The sequence below is a fragment of the Terrapene carolina genome, unplaced genomic scaffold (genome assembly GCF_002925995.2).
Source record: "Terrapene carolina triunguis isolate 2854851 unplaced genomic scaffold, T_m_triunguis-2.0 Scaffold132, whole genome shotgun sequence".
Taxonomy (NCBI): domain Eukaryota; kingdom Metazoa; phylum Chordata; order Testudines; family Emydidae; genus Terrapene; species Terrapene triunguis.
The window spans coordinates 5,963,832-5,984,453 of NW_020664483.1; the positions used below are offsets into that span (position 1 = coordinate 5,963,832).

Genomic DNA, 20,622 nt, shown 5'->3' on the forward strand with positions numbered 1-20,622 from the left:
GAGCCAGAAAGGCAGTCGAGGAGGCTTGGGCCCTCGTGGAGTGGGCGGTGAGGCGCGGCGTCGGGGCACTGGCCAAGTCGTAGCAAGCACGAATGCAGGACGTGATCCAAGAGGAAATACGTTGCGAGGAGACCGGTAAGCCTTTCATCCGGTCAGCCACTGCAACGAAGAGTTGCGTTGTCTTCCTAAACGGCTTTGTACGCTCAATATAGAAAGCCAGGGCCCTGCGTACGTCCAAGGAGTGCATACGCTGGTCTTGACGCGTGGCGTGCGGCTTAGGATGGAAGACCGGGAGAAATATATCCTGGTTCACATGAAAAGCTGATACCACCTTGGGAAGAAAGGCAGGGTGGGGGTGAAGCTGCACCTTGTCTTTATGGAAGACTGTGTATGGAGGCTTGGACGTGAGCGCTCTGATTTCAGAAACACGCCTTGCTGAAGTGATGGCTACAAGGAAGGCTGTCTTCCAAGATAGGTAAAGGAGTGAGCAGGTAGCCAATGGCTCGAACGGGGGCCCCGTGAGCTTGGAGAGAACCAGGTTAAGATCCCACGCCAGAACCGGTTGACGCTGCTGTGGGTATAGGCGGTCTAAGCCCTTGAGGAATCTGACGACCATAGGGTTAGAGAAGACCGAGGAAGCATGTTCTCCTGGGTGGAATGCCGATATAGCAGCCAGGTGCACCCTGACCGAAGATATCGCCAGGCCCTGCTGTTTTAGGGATAGGAGATATTCAAGTATAAGTGGGATCGACGCCTGCAAGGGGGGCGTGGCCCGCTGCTCGCACCAACAGGAGAAGTGCTTCCATTTGGCCAAGTAAGTAGCCCGTGTAGAGGGTTTCCTACTGCCCAACAGAACCTGCTGCACGGGATGGGAGCATCGTAGCTCCGCCCGAGTCAGCCATGCAGCATCCACGCTGTAAGGTGCAGCGATTGCAGGTCGGGGTGACAGAGTCGGCCGTGGTCCTGAGAGATCAAGTCCGGGCACAATGGAAGCGTGATCAGAGTCTGTACCGATAGTTCCAGGAGCCAACAACTATCTACAACAAAACTAATGAGTAAAGCTAGGGAGAGTGGAGGACAGCTATGCCGCGCTCCACAGTTCCAACGACCGTCATGGGTGGTAAGAAGGAACTGAGGGGGCGCTGGGTCGGCTGGGGTATATATCCAGCGCCATGAAGGCGCCACTCCAGGGGGCTCCCCGGCCAACCCACCTGGTGTTGCTAGGGTAGAAAATTCTCCGACGATCGTGCACACGGCGCGCGCGCACACCTAATTGGAATCGATATGAGCAAGCACTCGAAGAAGAACTATTTGCTTACACAATCAGACAAAAATGTCTCAGCACATGATTACTGAAAAATTGTTTGCTTTCTTATTTTTAACCTATAACTATAAAATAAATCAATTGGACTATAAATATTGTACTTGCATTTCAGTGTATAATATATAGAGCAGTATAAACAAGTTACTGTCTGTATGAAATTTTAGTTTGTACTGACTTTCTGTAGCCTGTTGTAAAACTAGGTAAATATATAGATGAGTTGATGTACCCCCTGGAACACCTCTGTGTACCCCCAGGGGTACAAATACCCCGGTTGAGAACCACTTATCTGGACTAAATACTTTTAGTCATTTTTAAAATAAAATTGCTAGCTGTTCAGCAATTTAAAATTACCCCTTCCTGCACCAAAGACTCATCACTTCCTAACATACATGCCAGACAAGTACTCACTTCAAAAAAGTCAAAGGCTAATTCCAAGTTATCTGGTTCCATTGTCTGTATACTGTATTCTGTCCATCGATCAGGCTGCAAACCATAACCACATTCTGGTTGAGAGTGCCGAGATTTGTATTCAGTATCACTTATTAAGGAGATCTCCAGAGTGTTTGATATTTTCTGAGTAACAGTTTTATCTTGGTGGTCATCGTGCTCTTCCTCCAAGCCTTCTAGAGTCAGCTTCACCCTATGCACCAAAAAGAAAAACAAATCAGATGCTAGAAAATTAGTGAAGCATCTTCAGTGACAGCAACCACTCAAAAGCCTACAAAATACTAGGTCAGCAGATCTAGTAGAATTCTGCCCCACAAAAACTTTATATGCCACTGTATTACCTATATTTCCCTAAACATCATGATGACCCAGATCTCAAGGCAACATTAGTGGGATAATACTTCCCTACTCCTCCCATCCTGGAGCCATTACTCTCTAGTTATACTTTCCAAAACACCTCTATAGATTTAGATTTCAACCTCATAGCTTATGCTCTTGCACATCACAAAAGCTCAAGACACTGCATAAGATTTTCTAAAATGCCTATGTGACTTAGGAGAATTGGAGTTGTCTACATGAGTTAGCGTGCAGCAAGCCACAGTGTGACTCTATAGTGTGCTAGTTTGCCACACTCTAACACGCCAAGTGGACCTGCTACTGTGCACTAAAAGCTTTGCAGTCCCAAAGAAGAGGATGTCAAAGCGCACTATAGAACCTTTAGTGTAGCAGGGTCCACATGGCGAGCTAGCACATAGCAAATAGTATGCTGTAGACTCACACTCTGGCTTGCTGCATGCTAATTCACCATGTAGACACTCCCTAAGGGTATGTCTATGCTACAAACTAGGGGTGTGGTCTGCAGCTCATGTACACCTACCCACACCCTCTTTCATCTGAGCTAGCATGCTAAAAACAGCATAACCACAGCAGCCTAGGCATTGGCAGCACAGGCTAGCTGCTGAGTACATATTGTAACGTTCTGTACCTCAAAATGGCACCCTGGAATCCCCATAATCACCACTGTACAAAACATATAATCATGTCACAAAGTACGCCTTGTGAGGTATCATTTGAGAAGTCATGATCTGTTGAATATTACCACCCTGTTGGATTGTGTGAATCTGAAGTTATGAAGTATTGCTATGTGTGTGTTACTGAAATATGTTGTGAAGTTGGGAGACGCCTACAGCCAGCCTTTCCGTGGCAACCTAGTAAAATATATTTACATCAGGACCAGCCAGACATTTGCTGATGGCCCACTGAGAAGAATCCACTCTCCCAGAGATGCCTCTAGAGAGGACACATACACAATTGAGGCTGCCTAATCCCCCATCACAGCAAGAATCTTTCTAGAAACTGGAAGAAAGTAGAGAAAAGGGACAGTGACATCACTTGGCCTCTCTCCTCCATCTCAACACCTCAAAGATTGTCCAGAAGACAAAGACTTTGAACTGGGGAGATTGGTCACAGGCTGGGAAGGAAGTCCAGCCTATGTATTGGAACTGTAAGCTGCCTGTAACATCTATTAGGGTGAGAAAAGCTGTTTGATTCAAACCTTAGTCTGTAGAATTTAGACAGAGTTTATTTTTATTTCTTATGTAGCCAACTTTAAGTGATTATAAGTAGCAGGCATAGAGCTCAATCTATCTTTCTGTTGTTAATAAACCTGTTTATATTTTACCTAAAACAGCGTGGTTTAGGTTGAAATGCTTAAAGAATCTTAGCTCAAGCTAACAAGGACTATTGCATGTCTACCACCCTTGCTGGAATGGAGAACTAATTAATGAGCTTGCACTGTCCAAGAGAGTCTTTAGCAGTGTAAGACTGTATTTGCTTGTGCCTCTCTCTGTATGATTCATGAATGACTGGGAAAGCCTTCATGCAATTTAGCTGTGTGTGGGACTCCACATGCTGATGGCTGAGCGATCACAGCACCCGGAAGGGTTCACTGCTTGTCACTGGCTGGCATTGCATCGTAAGAGACAACCCAGGCTGGAGAGTTAAGGGGGCACAACAGTCCCACAGTTTCAGGTTGTACCCTGGGGATCCCATCACACAACCATGGGGTTCAGGCAGGTTTGTATTTGGGATGGCTAGACTGTACCCACCACTGCCCAAGCTACTGCAACTACACTGCTATTTTTAGCATGCTAGTTCAGGTGAGAGCTAGCGCGAGTACATGTACGCAAGCTTGGAATCACACCCCTCACTCGCAGCGTACATGCAGCCTGAGTTGCATAGACTTTCAGAGAAACTTAAGCTCTAGTGACTACATTCCATTTTTCAAAAATGATTAATTTTGACTTATAAGTGCACAAGTTACTTTTGAAAAAATAGTTACTGGATGTTTTGAAAAGTTTTCCCATTGTTTAAAAGATAGTAAATCATTACTGACTAATTATACGGGTGTCAGATGGCCTCCTTCAGGAGATAATTACCAACAACCTAAAGGGTCACCCAAAGGCAACTGAAGACTAGGGTAATTGTCACCATCAGCCCCTCAGCCTTGAGCATCTGACAACTGATGTATGAATATGCATACACAAACACACAAGTTCCTTAATATTCCTAAAGTCAATTAATACAAGTAGGTATATCCTGTGCTATTGATAAGCCACAAAGATAAATGCAAAGAAAAAAAAGAGTAAACCTCAGATTATTTTTAAATAAACACAAAATTTAATTGAATGTAGTGCTTATGAAGATTCCCAGACTGAAAATAGTAAGTGGTCCTGCATGGAATGTGGAGAATTCTCCCTGGCTTCCAATGTGCCCTATCCTAGCAAACAAAGTTGCATCCAGCAAACATTATTTCATGAAACAGGTTTTATGCCTCTTTGCTTCCTATCAAAGGAAGCATATATAACCAGGTTCCAATCCCTCTCTCAGTCCTTTACCAAAGAAAGCAAAGTAAATGAAGAGCTATTTTTCTCAGTGGTTACAAAAAAAAAAAAAAAAAAAAAAAGGAGGTCCACATAACACTAAAAGCAGCAAACAAATCCCACTGAGAGAATGCTGCTAGTATAGTGCCTCTACATCAAATCTATCTTCAATACCACAGAATGAAAAATCTCAACAGTCCAGAGACGGAAACTAACCCTCCACTACAGGACCCTGGACAGTGGAAATGGCAGCCACAATCACCTTAATTGTGCTGTTCTGACTATCCAATGGATTTCAGACCATCCATCCTTTCATGTACCAGAACTCTACCGGTCCTTGGTGCATTATACACCTCTTCTGATATTTAGATCACTTAACATATGCAATTTCTGGTTCTAAAAAGAAAGTTTTTGAATGTGGAACTCTTCTATGAAAGGTGTCTCAATGCACCCATGTCACTAAAAACAGCATTTAGCCATCCAAATCTAATTGAAGATTACCACCAGACCTATCAGGCCCAGAAAACCCTGAGGACATCTACTATGGCTGTATGCAAAAATCCTGTGAAGCTTTACTTTCCTTGGCACCTTACAATCCAGTGAGGGTGCCTCCTGAGAAAATTAGTCTAGGTATGAGTCATGAGACCAAGCGTTTGCAAAATGATCGAACTGTTACATGCAGACTTACCTCCTTTGTCTGACCTGGCACTGCCCAAAATTCCCAATTTTGGTAGGGATATCGAGCTGAGACATCTTTGTTAGAGTTCTTATGAATCCCAATCTTCTGGGGGGTGGGGAGGGAATAATGTCTATTCAATCTGCCATGCACATCAGGACTTTGGTGACATGAATAGTCCTAGGCAGCAGAAGAGCCAACGTACCACAGGGAAAGAGGTTCAAAGCCTCTTCCTGCCCTCCTGAATTGCTAACAACAAGCCAGCAAGGAGGTCCTTGAAGTAACCAGCAAGAGGGCAGTGCACTGATTCTCAGGAAAACTAGGGTCAGGTTTCAAGAATTACCTTATCTCTCTTGCATGCCTTGCCAACAGTGTGCCCCAAGAAACACTGTAAGGTGCTACAGTATTGGGACAGAGCAAGGGCATATTAGGTGCAATTGTTCTCAGTAAGGCAATTACCTCTCCAGTCTCATGACAAGGTTGAGCACCGGGATGGGAGGGAAGGTGGTATCCCTACCATCTTAGCCAGGCGTTCATTATGACAAGGCTCTCACATTATGGTCCATGATCTGCAGAGCACTTGCTGGTGGTATGTGAAAAGCTAGCTGATCACATGATGTGGGCTCAGTATCTCACTTCCAGCAGCTAAATCACATGGATAGTTAAAAATACACACATTTTAATATTTTTTCCATGTAAACAAGTATAACCCAATCCTCTAACCAATTGAAAATTGGAAGGCAGGTGATCAGCATGATTGAGAAATGGGAGGAAAAATGACACCAGATACGCTATTTTAAAAGCTGGAGAATCGCTGCACTATCAAAAGCTGTATAAAATATTTGACAGCTAATGGCGCTTAACACGATCAGACTTTAGCACTGCATGTATATAACTTGAGAAATGAGTCACATCTAATCACATAGTTTATACTTTCTTTTTCTAGGGCTGAGGGAAATTAAGACAAAGGGATATGTGTGTGTGTGTACCTACTGTGAAAAGCAGTCTGTTTACTTCCTGATATATGATGCTATAATACCTGCTACAGTAAAAGCTGTTTTATCTAGCATGTTGGTGGAAAGGGGGGTGCTGGTAAGTGAAAAATACTGGTTAACTAAGAGGGAAGGAGTTTGGGTGCGGGGCGGGGGTGCAGGCGGGGGCTTGGGGCAGCAGGTTGGGGCACCTCCAGAAGTAGCCGGGATAGGTTGCCGCTTGTTGGGAGCCACCCGAGATGAGTATCCTCCAGATCCAGTGCCCTGCACCCACGCCCCATGCCAACCGGATTATAAACTGGAATTTCAATGAAGATCAGAAATGCTGGTTTATAGAGCTTTCCAATTGGTGAAGTGCTGGATAAAACAGCTTTTACTGTATACGGATTTTTTTTGTAGTTTGAGAAAAGGGACCTATTAAAATAACTTCTTATAAAAATATAAAGACTGAAAATGGGCTAATACTGAAGTAGTTCTTTCATCTGAATGTACTGCTTCATTCTTTCATAAATATTAAATATTTAATGAAGAATCTCAAGAAATATAGCTCTGAACAAAAACAGGACTACAGTAAAAATCAACTGAAGTAAAGATTGTAACAGCTATTAATTTTTTCCACATTTATCTAAAACATCAGAATGGAGTATTAAAAATACCAAATTAATTATTTGTGTCATTTGACAGCACATGCAAGGATACATAAATATCGCATATATGACAGTATCCCCACCCCCCCAAGTAGCTGTAAAATAGGCGGGATGCTAACCATACATTGTGGCCTCTTAACATTTTTCTTCTTTGAACAATAAAGTTAGCAATGGGAGAAGCCTGAGGAAAGCAGCACCACTGATTTAATGTTATCAACAGATGTTAACTTGTGATAGAACTTAACATTACAAAAATTGCAACTTACGATGATCTTACCTAAACCTAGATTTTTTAAATTTGTTCTTGGATATTGAGACAGGCGGTTTTTCAGAATAATGTAGACGTAATCTTATTTCAGTCTGACAGGACAGCCACCCAGAATCCAGAGTTTCAACACCCTCTGGCAAAGTAAACATGATGAAAAGTAGTAACAGTTATATACAGCCTAAGAGATTTTCAAAAAAGAAACATACACATCAATACAATTAAAAACAGAATATCGGTATAACTTTGAAATAATGCGATTTCACATAACTAGTTTCTTTGGCACAGTCTACCATACCTTGTAACCAATGTTCCCTCTAATTTTTTCCACCCATGTGTGGAATAAATACATGAGTGTGAGCTGGCTAGAGGTAGAGAAGAATCCTCAGCTTCTCACAATGAGGAAAGTAGTGCTACAAGTGGGGCTGCCAGGAGGAGGCGCAAGGTACCAGCTATCAGATGAGGTACTGAAATTGCCTCTGCAGCTCTGAAGCTGCTGAGAAGCAATAGATTAGTGTGGCAGTGAAGAGAAGTGACAACTTTGGGGACAGGAGTAAGAGAGGTAGCTTGGGGGGACAGCATAAAGCAAAGACAGGAGAAAACAGAAGTTAGGAATTTAGTGGAAGGGACAGAACTGATGTGTAATGTGTGACAGTAGTGTCAAACTGGGATAATTTTGTAGGTGTTAGAGGGTTGAGCAATGAGTGAATGGTGAAGTGGCTGTGAGGTGTGTGAAAAAACAGTTGTGAAGTGAGGGAGAACTTGGTATGAAGCCTGCAAGTGTGGGAACATACATATGAGAGCAATTGGGGAGGTAGTGTATTAATGGCTCTTGGTCTGATTATTTAGGCAGACTGTCCATGTTTATTCTAAGGCTGGACTAAGAATTTTGCTTAAACTGGAAAGGCTTAACGGGTATGTTCAATTTAACATTACAAATTTTGACAGTTAACAGAGCAGTAGAGAGCAGTACAGGATCCATCCTTTAACACAGAGATGGCGAGCACACAGTAAACATGGGCCATTGAAAAATGCCACAAACCCACGATGCGCTGTGATCCACTCTGCCAACCTACAAGTGCTAGCGGCAGAAGGTGGTGAGGAGGACTGTGGGATGACTACCCATAATGCACTGCTCTCACTGTTGACGCTACAGCCCCAAGTGTGGATGCGCTCTGGTGACAGAGAGAGTGTATTATAGTGCTTTTTGATAGTCAACATAACTTTTGTCAACATAACTCTGGAGTGTAGACAAGACCTAAAAGATATTACCAAACCTAACCGCTGAGACACAGCTACAGAAAGGGGGAGGATCTGGGGAGGATGAAGATCATGGCCAAAACATGATGCCACAGCATCCTGCGATCAGTGGAATATCTCCCTGGCACAAGGCTGGTGCTCTTCCCCCTGAAAAGGGCATCACCAGTCGGAAGCAGGACCTCAGGCATTGGCAAATGTTTTGTTTAACATGTATAATTTCATTATATTTTTCATCGCTAACACTTGACTTCTTAAAATTCATACATGCTGGTAAGGATTTTAAAGTAATTAATACATCTTACTTACTATGGATTCCAAACTGTCCATCATCAACAGTAATGTCATTTTCTATAATTGAAGGGAGGGGAAACGGAAGGAAACTAGTTAGCATTCTTACCTTACACAGAGTCAAATGTCAAAATTAAACTATTGTATTTTAAATTTAGAAGGAAAAAAGACAAAGAATAAGCATATTTATTGCAAAATTCTATTAAATGCATTCTAAAAGTTTGGTTTTCTTGCAGATTACACTATATTGCTAGTGTTCTGCATCACTAGCATTCAAGATCCGTTTAGTATTATATATGTTGACAATGTTTAAGAAATGTTTCTTGAAAGCATACAAGCTTTTTTCTACAAAAAGCTTCTAAATCAAGTTAGTCACAATTAAAATGCTTATTCTGTGCATCTGATAGACCCATTTCCCTGGAACAAGATATTCAAAGTGTTTCTTCACTTTTACCCTACTCAAAAAGGTTATAAAAGCAGGAAACTCAGGAAGTATGCAAACTCGCCAGCATAACCATAACCATTCAGAGCTATAAAAAAACCCCTAAAATAATCAACCTTTGTTTCTCAAAATTTGAAAACCAAAATTTGACTTCATAATATTTTTCCAATAATGCCATTAGCCTTTTGTAAAAAGCACCACAATTCTGCCCTCAATCTTTAATAGTCATTAAACAACAACGTTTTGTGGTGTAATGACAAGTTTTCTATCAGCATTAACAGGCTGACATTTTTGTGACAAAGGAGACGTTTTATTTTTTCTATGAACTTGCGAAGTTTTCACACAGCTCTAGATCGCCAATATCCAGGTTTTACTAGATCAAGAAAGTACTTTTTCTTTAAAAAGACTGTTTATAAACAAACAGAGCTGCTATATTAAATAAATAGATCCCTGGGAAGTTCATTTAACATATTAAAAAGAAGTAAGTTCTTATCTCATTACATTTATTTGTACTTTAGCTTTCCTAGGTAATAGATTATACATTTTAAATAATCACCCCAGAACTCACAGGACCAGTGTATTTTTTTCAATGACTACAGGGTTAAAAAGAATAAAGTTGAATATTACTTAAAAATTCAAAACTATTCAGAGTAAGGTAAATAAATGTATTAGAGACAAAGTTCAGAGGGTGGAATATAGACCAGAATATTAATTGCTGACCAATATACAGAAAAATACAAATTTGCTGCAGGAACAGAAATCCTTAACTGCTCTAATTCACAAACTAACTAGTAAGCAACAGTAATCCCTTATGGTACACATGATTAGTCCTGACAAATATTTAAATAGAAGATTCTAACTAAAGGGTACACTCTCTCCAGGAGCCAGAAGGTATTTAATCTATGTAGAATGAACTAATACAGGTTTAGGAAACACTGTCCTTCTGATATATTAGAGAAAAATATATGTAGAAAAGTGCCATCCTATGGCTGATAAAGAGATCTGAACTACACTCAATGAATGAGTTCAATCACTTTTTAAAAAGGAAGTTTGGATTTCAGAAAACTCTTAGGAACTTAATCAAGTTTGTATCATATGTCCCTACAACAAAGGGGGATTTCTGGTATTTACAGTTAGAAAAAAGCTCCATCACCTTGAATTATGTTACTATTGTTGTTAGTAATATTTACTTAAAATGCCCACTTACTGGGATTAAAGATTAAAGTCCTCTTAAAGTTTACTACTTAAACTTCATATGAACAAGGACAAGGGTATGTTCACATCCTCCCCTTCTCCACACTTCTTTTAAAAATGTATGGATCCTCAGTCTCAAAGAGTGACAAACATCAAAAAGTTATGCTAACTCCAATTTAAATAGAAATAGGCAAAAGACAACATTTAGGAAACAACTTCAAATCCATTGCTTTTTAAAGCAGTTGCTCAGAGTTTAAGATTTGACAATTTTAAGGTTTTGAGAATGAGGTCCATGATGTATAAAGAATTTTTTTTTACCTGCAACACAGTACTAAATTTAAATATTTTAAAGCTATAAATTGTTGTCAATCCCACTAAACCAATGTGCAGCATATTAGTAATCTTATGCATATGCCTCAAACAGATGCAATTGATGCCCATACCTAAAGGGGTTATTGATCGTGGATGTAGATGAGTCTCCCACTTGTGAACTATGACTTGGCAGGGACCATCGATAGTCTGTAATTTAAAAGTTAAATGTCTGCAATAATCTCTTACGTTATATCTGATATTCTACCCACAATGCCACTTTGGGTGCTTGTGATCTCAATTTATATGCTAAAGAATAAGAAAAGATGCTAAAGAATAAGAAAAGATAAGGCTTGCTTCTTACCACTGAGACTGCTGATGATACAATTTGATGAGTCAGGTCACACTATGACAAACTGACAAATTCAGACTGGGAGCAGAGAAGTTGGATGGAATTATTAAATCCTCAGCATTTATAGCTACTTTATTGGAAAGTTATGCTTTCCAACAAGAAAATAATTCTCACTGAACTCAGGTTTTTGTTTTAATTTGTGGTACTGCAATAGTTATTCAGATAATTAATGCTAACTATATTACTTAAAATGTATTCCTTCAGGTAGGGTTCTAACATCTAAACACAAGGGGGGGGGTTGGGGGTTTTTTTTGTTTGTTTTTTTGTTTTTGCAGTTGAAAGTTTGAAAAAATATCTATTTTATTTGGTGAGGAACTCAGACTGACACAAAAGTGTTTTGACTGTGGCAGAGACTCTGCTCTTCCGCATTACCTCATTAAAATTCAAATAGAAGATCTGAATTTGGTTCACTGCCACAAAAAGGAATATAAAAATTTACACTGCTTAAAAGGCATAGCAAAAGCATGAAGAAAGTGTTCACAATGCTTAAAGAGAGGCAGAGAGGTGCATCATTTTAGTTGAACCATATATCTATGTTAAATATTTTACATATAGACTATTCCTGGGCAAAGGGGAGTGTATTCATAGAAGAATCCACAGAATAGGGATGAAGATGCCAGGGCAGAAGACTAAGAAATCCCACAACAAAAATATGCTTCTAACTTTATACACAACAAGCTATCAGTGAAGTCCTTTGTGGTTAGTTTTGATTGGACCAAGATTAAATTTGTGGGTCTCCCCCCAAATTTTGCCAATTGTAGGGGGCAATATTTGGTTCTAGTGAATCTGGTAGAAAGCCAATTAGATATTGAGAACAATGATTGTTTCTCTGTTGCGAGGATCAACAGAACTTTAAAAATGCTTTCTAAGTTAGAGCTTATAGTGAATCATTTGGCTGGCTGCAGAAGCAGGAACTAAGACTTTGTTGGGCCCAAGTCTCTGGATAATCTGTACTGATTGGACCTCTTAATGACTAAATGTTATTTTTCTGCCTTTTTCTCTTAAATTATCTACTTACCCTATCAATACATGGTTACCATTTTCTACAGAAAGTGCTGTTAGCTATCTGCAGGGTTCACCATCCTGGTATTTTTGGCTAAGAAGCCACTCTAGATTTTATCAAGTCTACACTGTCCCTTCTCTTACAAAGCATCACAAGCTCCAACACCAGTTTTGTCTCAGCAGAGTTAAAAAAAAAAAAAAAAAAAAAAAAAAAAAAATTTTTTTCGGATTAACAGAAAACTTAATTTTCTGATAAAAAATGGACAATTCAGTCAAGCTTAAAATCCAATAGTAATAATCAAAGTATCTGAACACTGAATGTTTATGGCTCAGTATCATTTTTTTAGCACCAGCTGGGACTTCCTGATATTATGTCAAGGATATGCCATCTATTAAGGTTTTTGAATTAGGTGACCCCAAAAGCCAAAGATTTAAAAGCATTCAGTAAATTTAGGCTTGATCTCTGTATCACTGCTAAAAACAAATTCAAAGTTCCCATTTAGCTCAAAGCTGCATATACCCCACCCAAAGCCACTTCATGCAAAATACATATCCAAAGTTATCTAGCACTTGATGCTTTAAAAGGCAGAATACATCTAGTTATAACACAAGATTAATATTACATCATTAATCTCTCTTTTGGTAATGTTATGCTAATTAACAGTACACAGAGAGAGAGAGAAAGATCATAATTGCAAGGATAAAAGAGATGGAAAGGGAAAACAGAACTGTCTAAAATATGAGTAAGTTGAAAAGAATGTGAAGTCAAGTTTCTTCCCTGTTTTCTTATAACAGACCCACATGCTTTTGGCTGACACAGACTCTCTGGATTCCCATAATAAAAACTTTGTCTGCCAGCAGAGAGGCAGGTGCCCACAGCTGCTCCGATCAAGTAGGCTAGTGACCTCTCCAAAAGCTAAAACAAACAATGATAGCAGGGTATGAACAAAGGAAGTCAGTCTCTGCCCTGAAGAACTCACCAATGGAATCTGTGCAAGTGTCATGCCAGGTGCCTAAATGGGCATTGCACATGCACACCCTAAGTCCAAGATTCTCAAAATGGAACCTATGTGCCACATAAAAGCTGGGTAAGAGCACACGGCAGCTGAACGCCTTAGAAAACTAAAGCATGACTTAACGTTGCACTTTTGACAATGGATGTCCATCTATCTAGGTTTTTATACCACACTGATAGACAATATTGAGCACATCAACCAGCACTGGCACAGAATCTGAAAGCTCAAAGGGTAGCTGACTTCACAAGACACAAAGACTCGAGAACGCACATTTAAGTTACCTAACATAGAAAACACTAGGATAACTAGTTTTCAGTTACTGCTTGAAAATGTTTCAGGCAATGATTTAACACACAAATTGCTGCTGTAGCACAGTAAAGTGGAGAACCCCTTCGTTGCTAGCAGTTAGGCAGAAACTAGAAGTTGCTAGCCTGCTACTGACTGACAGCCAAAGGATTTTGCTAGGGTAATCTAATAGTAAACACAGAGTATGAACCCAAGATTCATCTTTGGAGTGTTCATTACTAGAAAATTTTAAGAAAATACAAAGCTCTGTTAAAATCCCCATGAATATATCAAATGGTATTCTGCCAATATTTAAAAGTGGCTGAAGAGTGATGTCAAGTTTTCAAAGCTTTGCTACATCCACTGGTGGCTTAGTCACTGCATATTTCCTTGAAGGAAATTCTCTAAATATGCAAGCTAATTTACTGGAAGGGAACAAATTAAATAAAGGCCAAGAGTTTATGTATTTTATTTATTCTGTATTCACCATAATGAGCTTTTTAAAACATACTTAATAGTATAGTATATTTAATTTATCTATGTATAATATACATGCATGACTTATGTTCCAAACAGGATTGTCCCCCCCCCCCCCACCCCGCCCCATAACAGGTATCCAGAAGCAACCTGCTCAAATAAAGAACTTCATAAAAATAGAAAGAACTTTGAAGCAAAGTAGTCGTAATAAGTGAGTATATCTTCAAAGACATATATATGTTTGAAACAAAAGCTCAGCTTGTACAAAATAGCAGAAATACCTAGACACCTTGCTTCAATAACTGTATGTAACCATTTGTTCAGAAAAATGCACAAGATACCTTTTGCAATAGCTTTCATGCATCTAGAATTCATTAAAAGCTTTTTCCTTCTGCATGGAGGTGCTGCCTTTCATTAATGCACCCAATACATGCATTAATTGTACACAAATAATTCACGCTCATGAATTTTCATTTATATTTATAAATTTGGGGGAGGGGGGAAGATGGCAGCAAAACGTAAAACAACTCAAGACAGTTACTAATTGGTATTAAATATTCATATTGGTTGTAACACAAATACTTCAGTATAAACTGTCCTTTTAATTTGACACTATATTTCAAAGTGAAATAAGACTGGTCAGAGGTACTACCCAAAATGACAATTTACAAGATTGAGGGAAAGGATTTTTCGGCTTATTTCTTCCTGAAGTTGAATACTGATTATAAGCATCTTTTGCTGTGCTAAAATGTTCAGCTTCTCATTTGTATTAGTATTTTGTTTCTAGATAGGTAGAAGTGGTCAGTTTCCTATGTCTATGACCTCTAGCTTAGCCAATATTCACATATATATCAATATGATGTTCTGATTCAAGCATATGAGGCACCCCCAGTTCATGAAGAAATGTGAAACTGGACTACTAACCTCTTCACATATTTAAACTGGGTTTGTCTTTAGCATTTTTTTATTCTAATGCATGTTTATAAATTTACAAACTGAAACATTATTATGGGACTATAGTACAAAAGGACTTTTTCCAAAACATATTCAGAGATACTTAACCTCCTAATTTGTTTATTAGATGAAGGATTAACATATAAGTATTCAAGTGATTATTCACAGCTAGATTAAAAGTTCAAGATATATGAAGTACCTTTCAGACCCTTACTAAATTTTATGTTAGTGCAACTGTACGGATAATAAGTTTCAGATTTAGAAGTTAACCAAGAGTACTAAATAAAACAGCAGGAAATATATAATACAGTCCAGTGATTGAAAAGTGTTTTGAATCTCAAATTATATTAAAAACATAGCTCTTAGTATTACATTATTAATGTTTCATCTCCTTAGGTTCTCTGTATACCTGGTTCATTTGTGTTGCATCTTTTATTTTGTTCTTAAACTTGTCCACTCCACCCATGCAACTGATCTTTCCTATATCCATAAACAACTTAAGAACTAAAAAAGGGACAAGCCACTAGAAAAGTATTTCTAGACACAAAAGCCAAATTTTATTAAAAAATTAAGTCAGGTGTTTATAACAAGGTGCAATGTAAAGTTTGCGGGTGGATAGTTCTCTCACTATGGCTATTTATATGGGTTTTTATATACAGTAGCTATTTACTCTGCTATTCCATAAAATTCATACTTACCTTGGCAGCCTCTGCATCACACGGTACATAGAGCGTGCACGATACAGAGCACCTACTTAAAGAAACACACTCACCAATATATACTGTGAACTTTTGCAAATATTACAAGTGAAAAATGTGTTTTACTAGCAAAAAATTTCTTGCCAATTTTCTTTTAATCTAAGTGTGCTTTTTCCCCGTTTGTTACTGCTTACATTTTAAATATTGGGGTATGTGAACAATTAGAAGGGCACTATCCGATTTGTTAGGCCTAAAAACTAACCTACCTTGACAGGAGTACCAGTTGATAAATTTCTCACCTTGAAAAAACCATCATTGCACCCTCCTCTTATGCCCCCAGAATATTTCACAAATATCTATTTTAAGTCTCAGTTTAAGATTGGTTAATTTCACATGCTGGAACTGATGAACTAACACTATCTTTTAGAGCATGTGTCAAATAAGCTAACGTTACAGAGAATTTTAATAATTTTTTCTTCAACTCAAGAAAGAATTTTTCCTAATCTCCAAAAAATGAAAACCAAGAACAGTCAGTCAATTTTTAGACCTATTAGCCACGAAATAATTTAAAATATTTGAGCTATACATAGAGGATGCATGATTCTGCAGCCCTTCTTCCATGTATTTACTTACTACTGAAGTCACATATAATTGATAATGAATTGGACCCAGGTGAAGAACTACAATATATTTGTAGACGTAATAGGTGCAAAAGACAGTTGGGTGGGTTTACTGGACCCCTTTTCTTCAGTATGGTGGATTCTAGGAAAATGCAGCTAAACAGTAGCTGTTCGTTTTCCCCTACATGATCAGATCATCTCCTTGGAGCTCTCCTATCCTTAACCCCAAGAAGAGCTTGATATCTACAGATGAGTATGCTGCCTTCTAACTCCTACTCACATGAATCTTCAGTATGAATCCACGTAAAAACTGCAGGTGTATAACTCATGCAAATGCCTACATAGGAACTATGGAAAATATTGGAATGCTCTCACTCTTTTTTGGCTTTTTTAAATGAAAGCGGTTAAGATGTGGCAACTCCACAAGAAAAGAGGCAGTTAACATTTAATGTTTTATCAAAAAATGTAAATATTAAAGACAGCCCAGTAAGGCAGAATTTTAGCATGTTTACCTAAATTACCAATAATTTTCTTCTGCTATTACACATTTACATTATTATGATGCAATACTCTTACCCTGTTTAATAAAGTTGTTGGCTTTTAATGATTACTTCTAGTGAGAACAGATAAAGATGACCTGCAGTTATGATGGATTTTGTATGGATTTAAGCTCTGCATGATCTTCATGCATTTTTATTGGAGGAACAAAAACCAGCAATTGTGGAGCAGGGCGGTAGGAATAACTAAAGTAACAAACTCCATTTAGTAACAGTAAGTTGTCGCAGACTACGTTTGTGTCTATTTTATTATTTTGCTGGAGTCATAAGACCTACTCCTTATGAAGTTAAAGTATTACAGTAAAAACTAAATAAAAAAAAACAGCTTAAAAAATTATACATACCTTGGGTTCTAAGAAGCACCCTTTAAAATATCGATACCGAACAGCAACTCCTCTAGTAAGTTCAACAGTAGTTTTCCATAACTTACTGTGGAAAAATAGTTTTAAAAAGTATTTGGTTACATGAAGGTTTTCAAAAAATTTTATCGTTAGCCCAAAACTAAAAGTTTTATAGAAACAGGTAAGTATACAAACATGGCTTTGGGAAAATATGATTTTACTATCAAAGTACATTTCTTGCGACCTTTTAAAAAATCACCAGGGCTGTTATTTAAAAAAAGTTAGTCAAAGAAACAGATTCACAAATACACTAGGCTAGCATTCTTGAAACTTGAATAGCAACACTGAATTTATGTAACAACCCTCAAATGGTTTGAGAGGCTGAAAGCATTTTACAACATTTATAATGAAGTTGCAGTACAATTTTATTGCTACCACCATCTATTATCAATGCTGCAGTAGTGATTCAGCCATTTAGAAAGAGGCCACATCTAGAATGTTGTGGTAATACAAATATGCAGCATTGTCAGCTTTTCCATTAAATATAAGAAGCTTTGAAACTTGATTGTGATCTCAGACATAAGTTCATGTTCTCATACATCTTGTAAAATAAACTACATGTAAAATCACAAAAAGTTCTCTTCTAGTTGACTTAATTAAGCATACATCAAGTAAAATAAAATACATAGCACTTCTATTGTGCCTTTCATCTGTAGATCTGAGGTGCTTTACAAAGTAAGGGAAAAAATTTATCTCCATTTTACAGATAGGGGAAAATGAGAAACAGTTAAATGAATAAGGTCACACACAGTCACTGGCAGAGTTAGAAACAGATTCCATGCATGCTATTCCCCAAACCAGAGAAAAATAAGCAACATAGTGTAATTTTAAGAAAATGGTTGACTCTTTCTGCAGTATTTATTCCCATACTAAACCATTTAAAATGTATGCAACACAAGTGTTAGGCTACGTCTTCACTACAGGGGGGGGGTCGATTTAAGATACGCAAATTCAGCTACGCGAATAGCGTAGCTGAATTCGACGTATCGCAGCCGACTTACCCCGCTGTAGGGACGGTGGCAAAATCGACCTCTGTGGCTTCCTGTCGACGGCGCTTACTCCCACCTTCGCTGGTGGAGTAAGACCGTCGATTCGGGGGATCGATTGTCGCGTCCCAACGGGACGCGATAAATCGATCCCCGAGAGGTCAATTTCTACCCGCCGATTCAGGCGGGTAGTGTAGACCTAGCCTTAGTGTTTGATATTCCCCCATTTATAGCTACACAAAAAACTTACTCTTTTATTACAGGTTTACAGTCACAGCAACAGAAGTTTTTAGTGCAGATCATCCATAACAGCACTTTAAAGAAGGTTTTGCAAGTGTACTGCTGAGCAGTGCTATCACCCCACTCCAGTATGTGATATCACTCATAACTGGAAAAGCACATGTGTAAGTTACAAATTCTATTACATTAGTAAACATCTTTTTTCTAAAAATGCTTTCCAAATGATCAAGCAATGGAGAGACCTGATTAGATAAACATGTTTTATGAAGTGGGTATAGTTTTTAGAATTTTGAAATCAGTATCAAAATGCAAGTATTAGATCAGTATTTTTATTACTAAAAGCTTACCCATCAGTCTGAAGGACCACTGCAGTTTGAGGATTCCAGTTTCCTAAAGCGCTGCAACTCCCACATATTGCAAAAACCTCTCCTAGGAAGATAATCATCATAATTATTTGGACTTGTCTTCAATTAGAAAGGGCATTCTACACAGTGGTTGAAGGGATTTAAAAACTTGTGATATATGAAAGACATCAATCCAGCCCTCTTCATTATTTTTGTTTCACAAAGGATATTTTACTACAGGACTGTGACTGTGCTTCAAATTTCATCTCCATCTTCATCTCCAGTTTACAGATGGGCAGGCCCATCGACAGTCACTGCTAAATAACAGGGACAACCACACAAATGCTTCTGCAGACAATGGTACAGGTAGATTCCGAAGCATAGATGCTTAATGCCAAGTCAGTTTCCTTGAAATTCATTTCAAATACCTAATGGTAGCTCAAGCAGAATTTTACACTCAGTAGTTAGCAACTAATTTGTTGTTTATTTTTAAGTCTCTCAACTGGTGTCAACAAACAGGAAAGCAGTGATAAGAGAGCAGGCTGCTAATTTATTTTTGCATTTTCAAACTTGAATACTTGACTTTTCAACCTTAATCTTGTTTTTAGTTTTTTTATGTTTATATGAATAGAAAAGCAACACACAAAATTAATGGTTGTGCATATGTACAATATACATGCATTAAAAGGATATGCAACGGGGCAAGTTAACAGAAGCATTAACCCCTTGGGACCTTAACATTCAGAACCTCAAGAATTTTCCCCTGGATTACTTGAACTGCACAACTTGAACGTTCTTCCTTTTCTCGATGTTAAAACAGTACTTTTGGAGGTTTGGGGTTTTTTGTAGTCTACAGAGTGAGCATTGCCTCCTGCCCCTCATGCAAAGTATCCCACTTCAGAGCAGTAGTCTACACACACAAGAACACAGAAATTTTAACAGTGATGGGGTTTCATTTGGCTCTGCTGCAAGTTTTAGCAGAAGCTCCCTGAGCTTTTCCCTCTACTCACCACCTCCCTCCCCCAAAACTCCTATAAAAAGTACTACCCTCTTCATTAAGAACAATGTGCATGCAAAAGTTTCAAATGTCAGTCATTTCTACTAGAACTGTTCCTAAAAAGTAAAGACAGGATTAGAATTTGTTTCACCCTCACTAAAAACTGAATTGTCTTAATTTCACCTTTGGGCTGAGACCAAACATGCAGCATTTTTAGCCCAAAAGGAAAATAGTTCTTTAATTTCAGAAAACATGAGCATCAGAAAAATGGGATTAATGAAGACTAACCTACCTGTTATGACAATGGGCTAGGTATTTTCAACTATTAAACTTGAACCAATCTTACAGAGACACAGGAAGCCTTAATAAAAGCTGTGAACCTCTGCCACTATATCTGACAGCTATTTCAAATTCTCATACTGGGAAAGAATATATTGCAGCTTGGAGGTAGATGCAAAAAAAACTTACAACTTTAAAAAGGATGTTACCAAGTTCGTTCAGTCCCAGTAATAGTAATTATTCGTCCCATTTAGTATTTTGTCAATCAAATTTTGCATCAATATTTTCTTTAAAATATTAAAAAGAAAAAACAGAACGCAGACCTACTTTATACTCTCCATTGTAAACCTACAATGGCAGATGGGTAATATGACAATGCACTTACTATGTAACTGGTGCACACAAAATCAATGCAAGTCGGGTGCTATTCTTTAAAAAACATGTGCTACAGCAAAGATTTGTTTAGCACCACACAGCTACAAAGGCAAGAGATTCCAAACTAGAATTGTTATAGTAGATTAATATTAAGGTAAAAACATTTGGAACACTCTTAAAATACAGCAGATTCCATTTAAGAGCAATGATATTAGTAACTTCCAGTTAATAGCAACATATTGCTGGAAACCAA

The 20,622-nt window shown here is 38.4% G+C and overlaps 1 protein-coding gene across 1 annotated transcript in view; it reads right to left on the bottom strand.

Moving 5' to 3' along the window:
- GPCPD1 (glycerophosphocholine phosphodiesterase 1) overlaps positions 1-20,622 on the bottom strand; it is a 65,648-nt gene that overhangs the window by 38,602 nt on the left and 6,424 nt on the right. Inside the window, exons 2-7 of the mRNA XM_024196499.2 lie at positions 18,722-18,803; positions 17,092-17,176; positions 10,861-10,936; positions 8,800-8,841; positions 7,246-7,369; positions 1,733-1,964 (exon numbers count right to left, since the gene is read on the bottom strand). Of these exons, the coding sequence (XP_024052267.2) occupies positions 1,733-1,964; positions 7,246-7,369; positions 8,800-8,841; positions 10,861-10,936; positions 17,092-17,176; positions 18,722-18,803 (641 nt within the window). The remainder of the gene's footprint in view (positions 1-1,732; positions 1,965-7,245; positions 7,370-8,799; positions 8,842-10,860; positions 10,937-17,091; positions 17,177-18,721; positions 18,804-20,622) is intronic.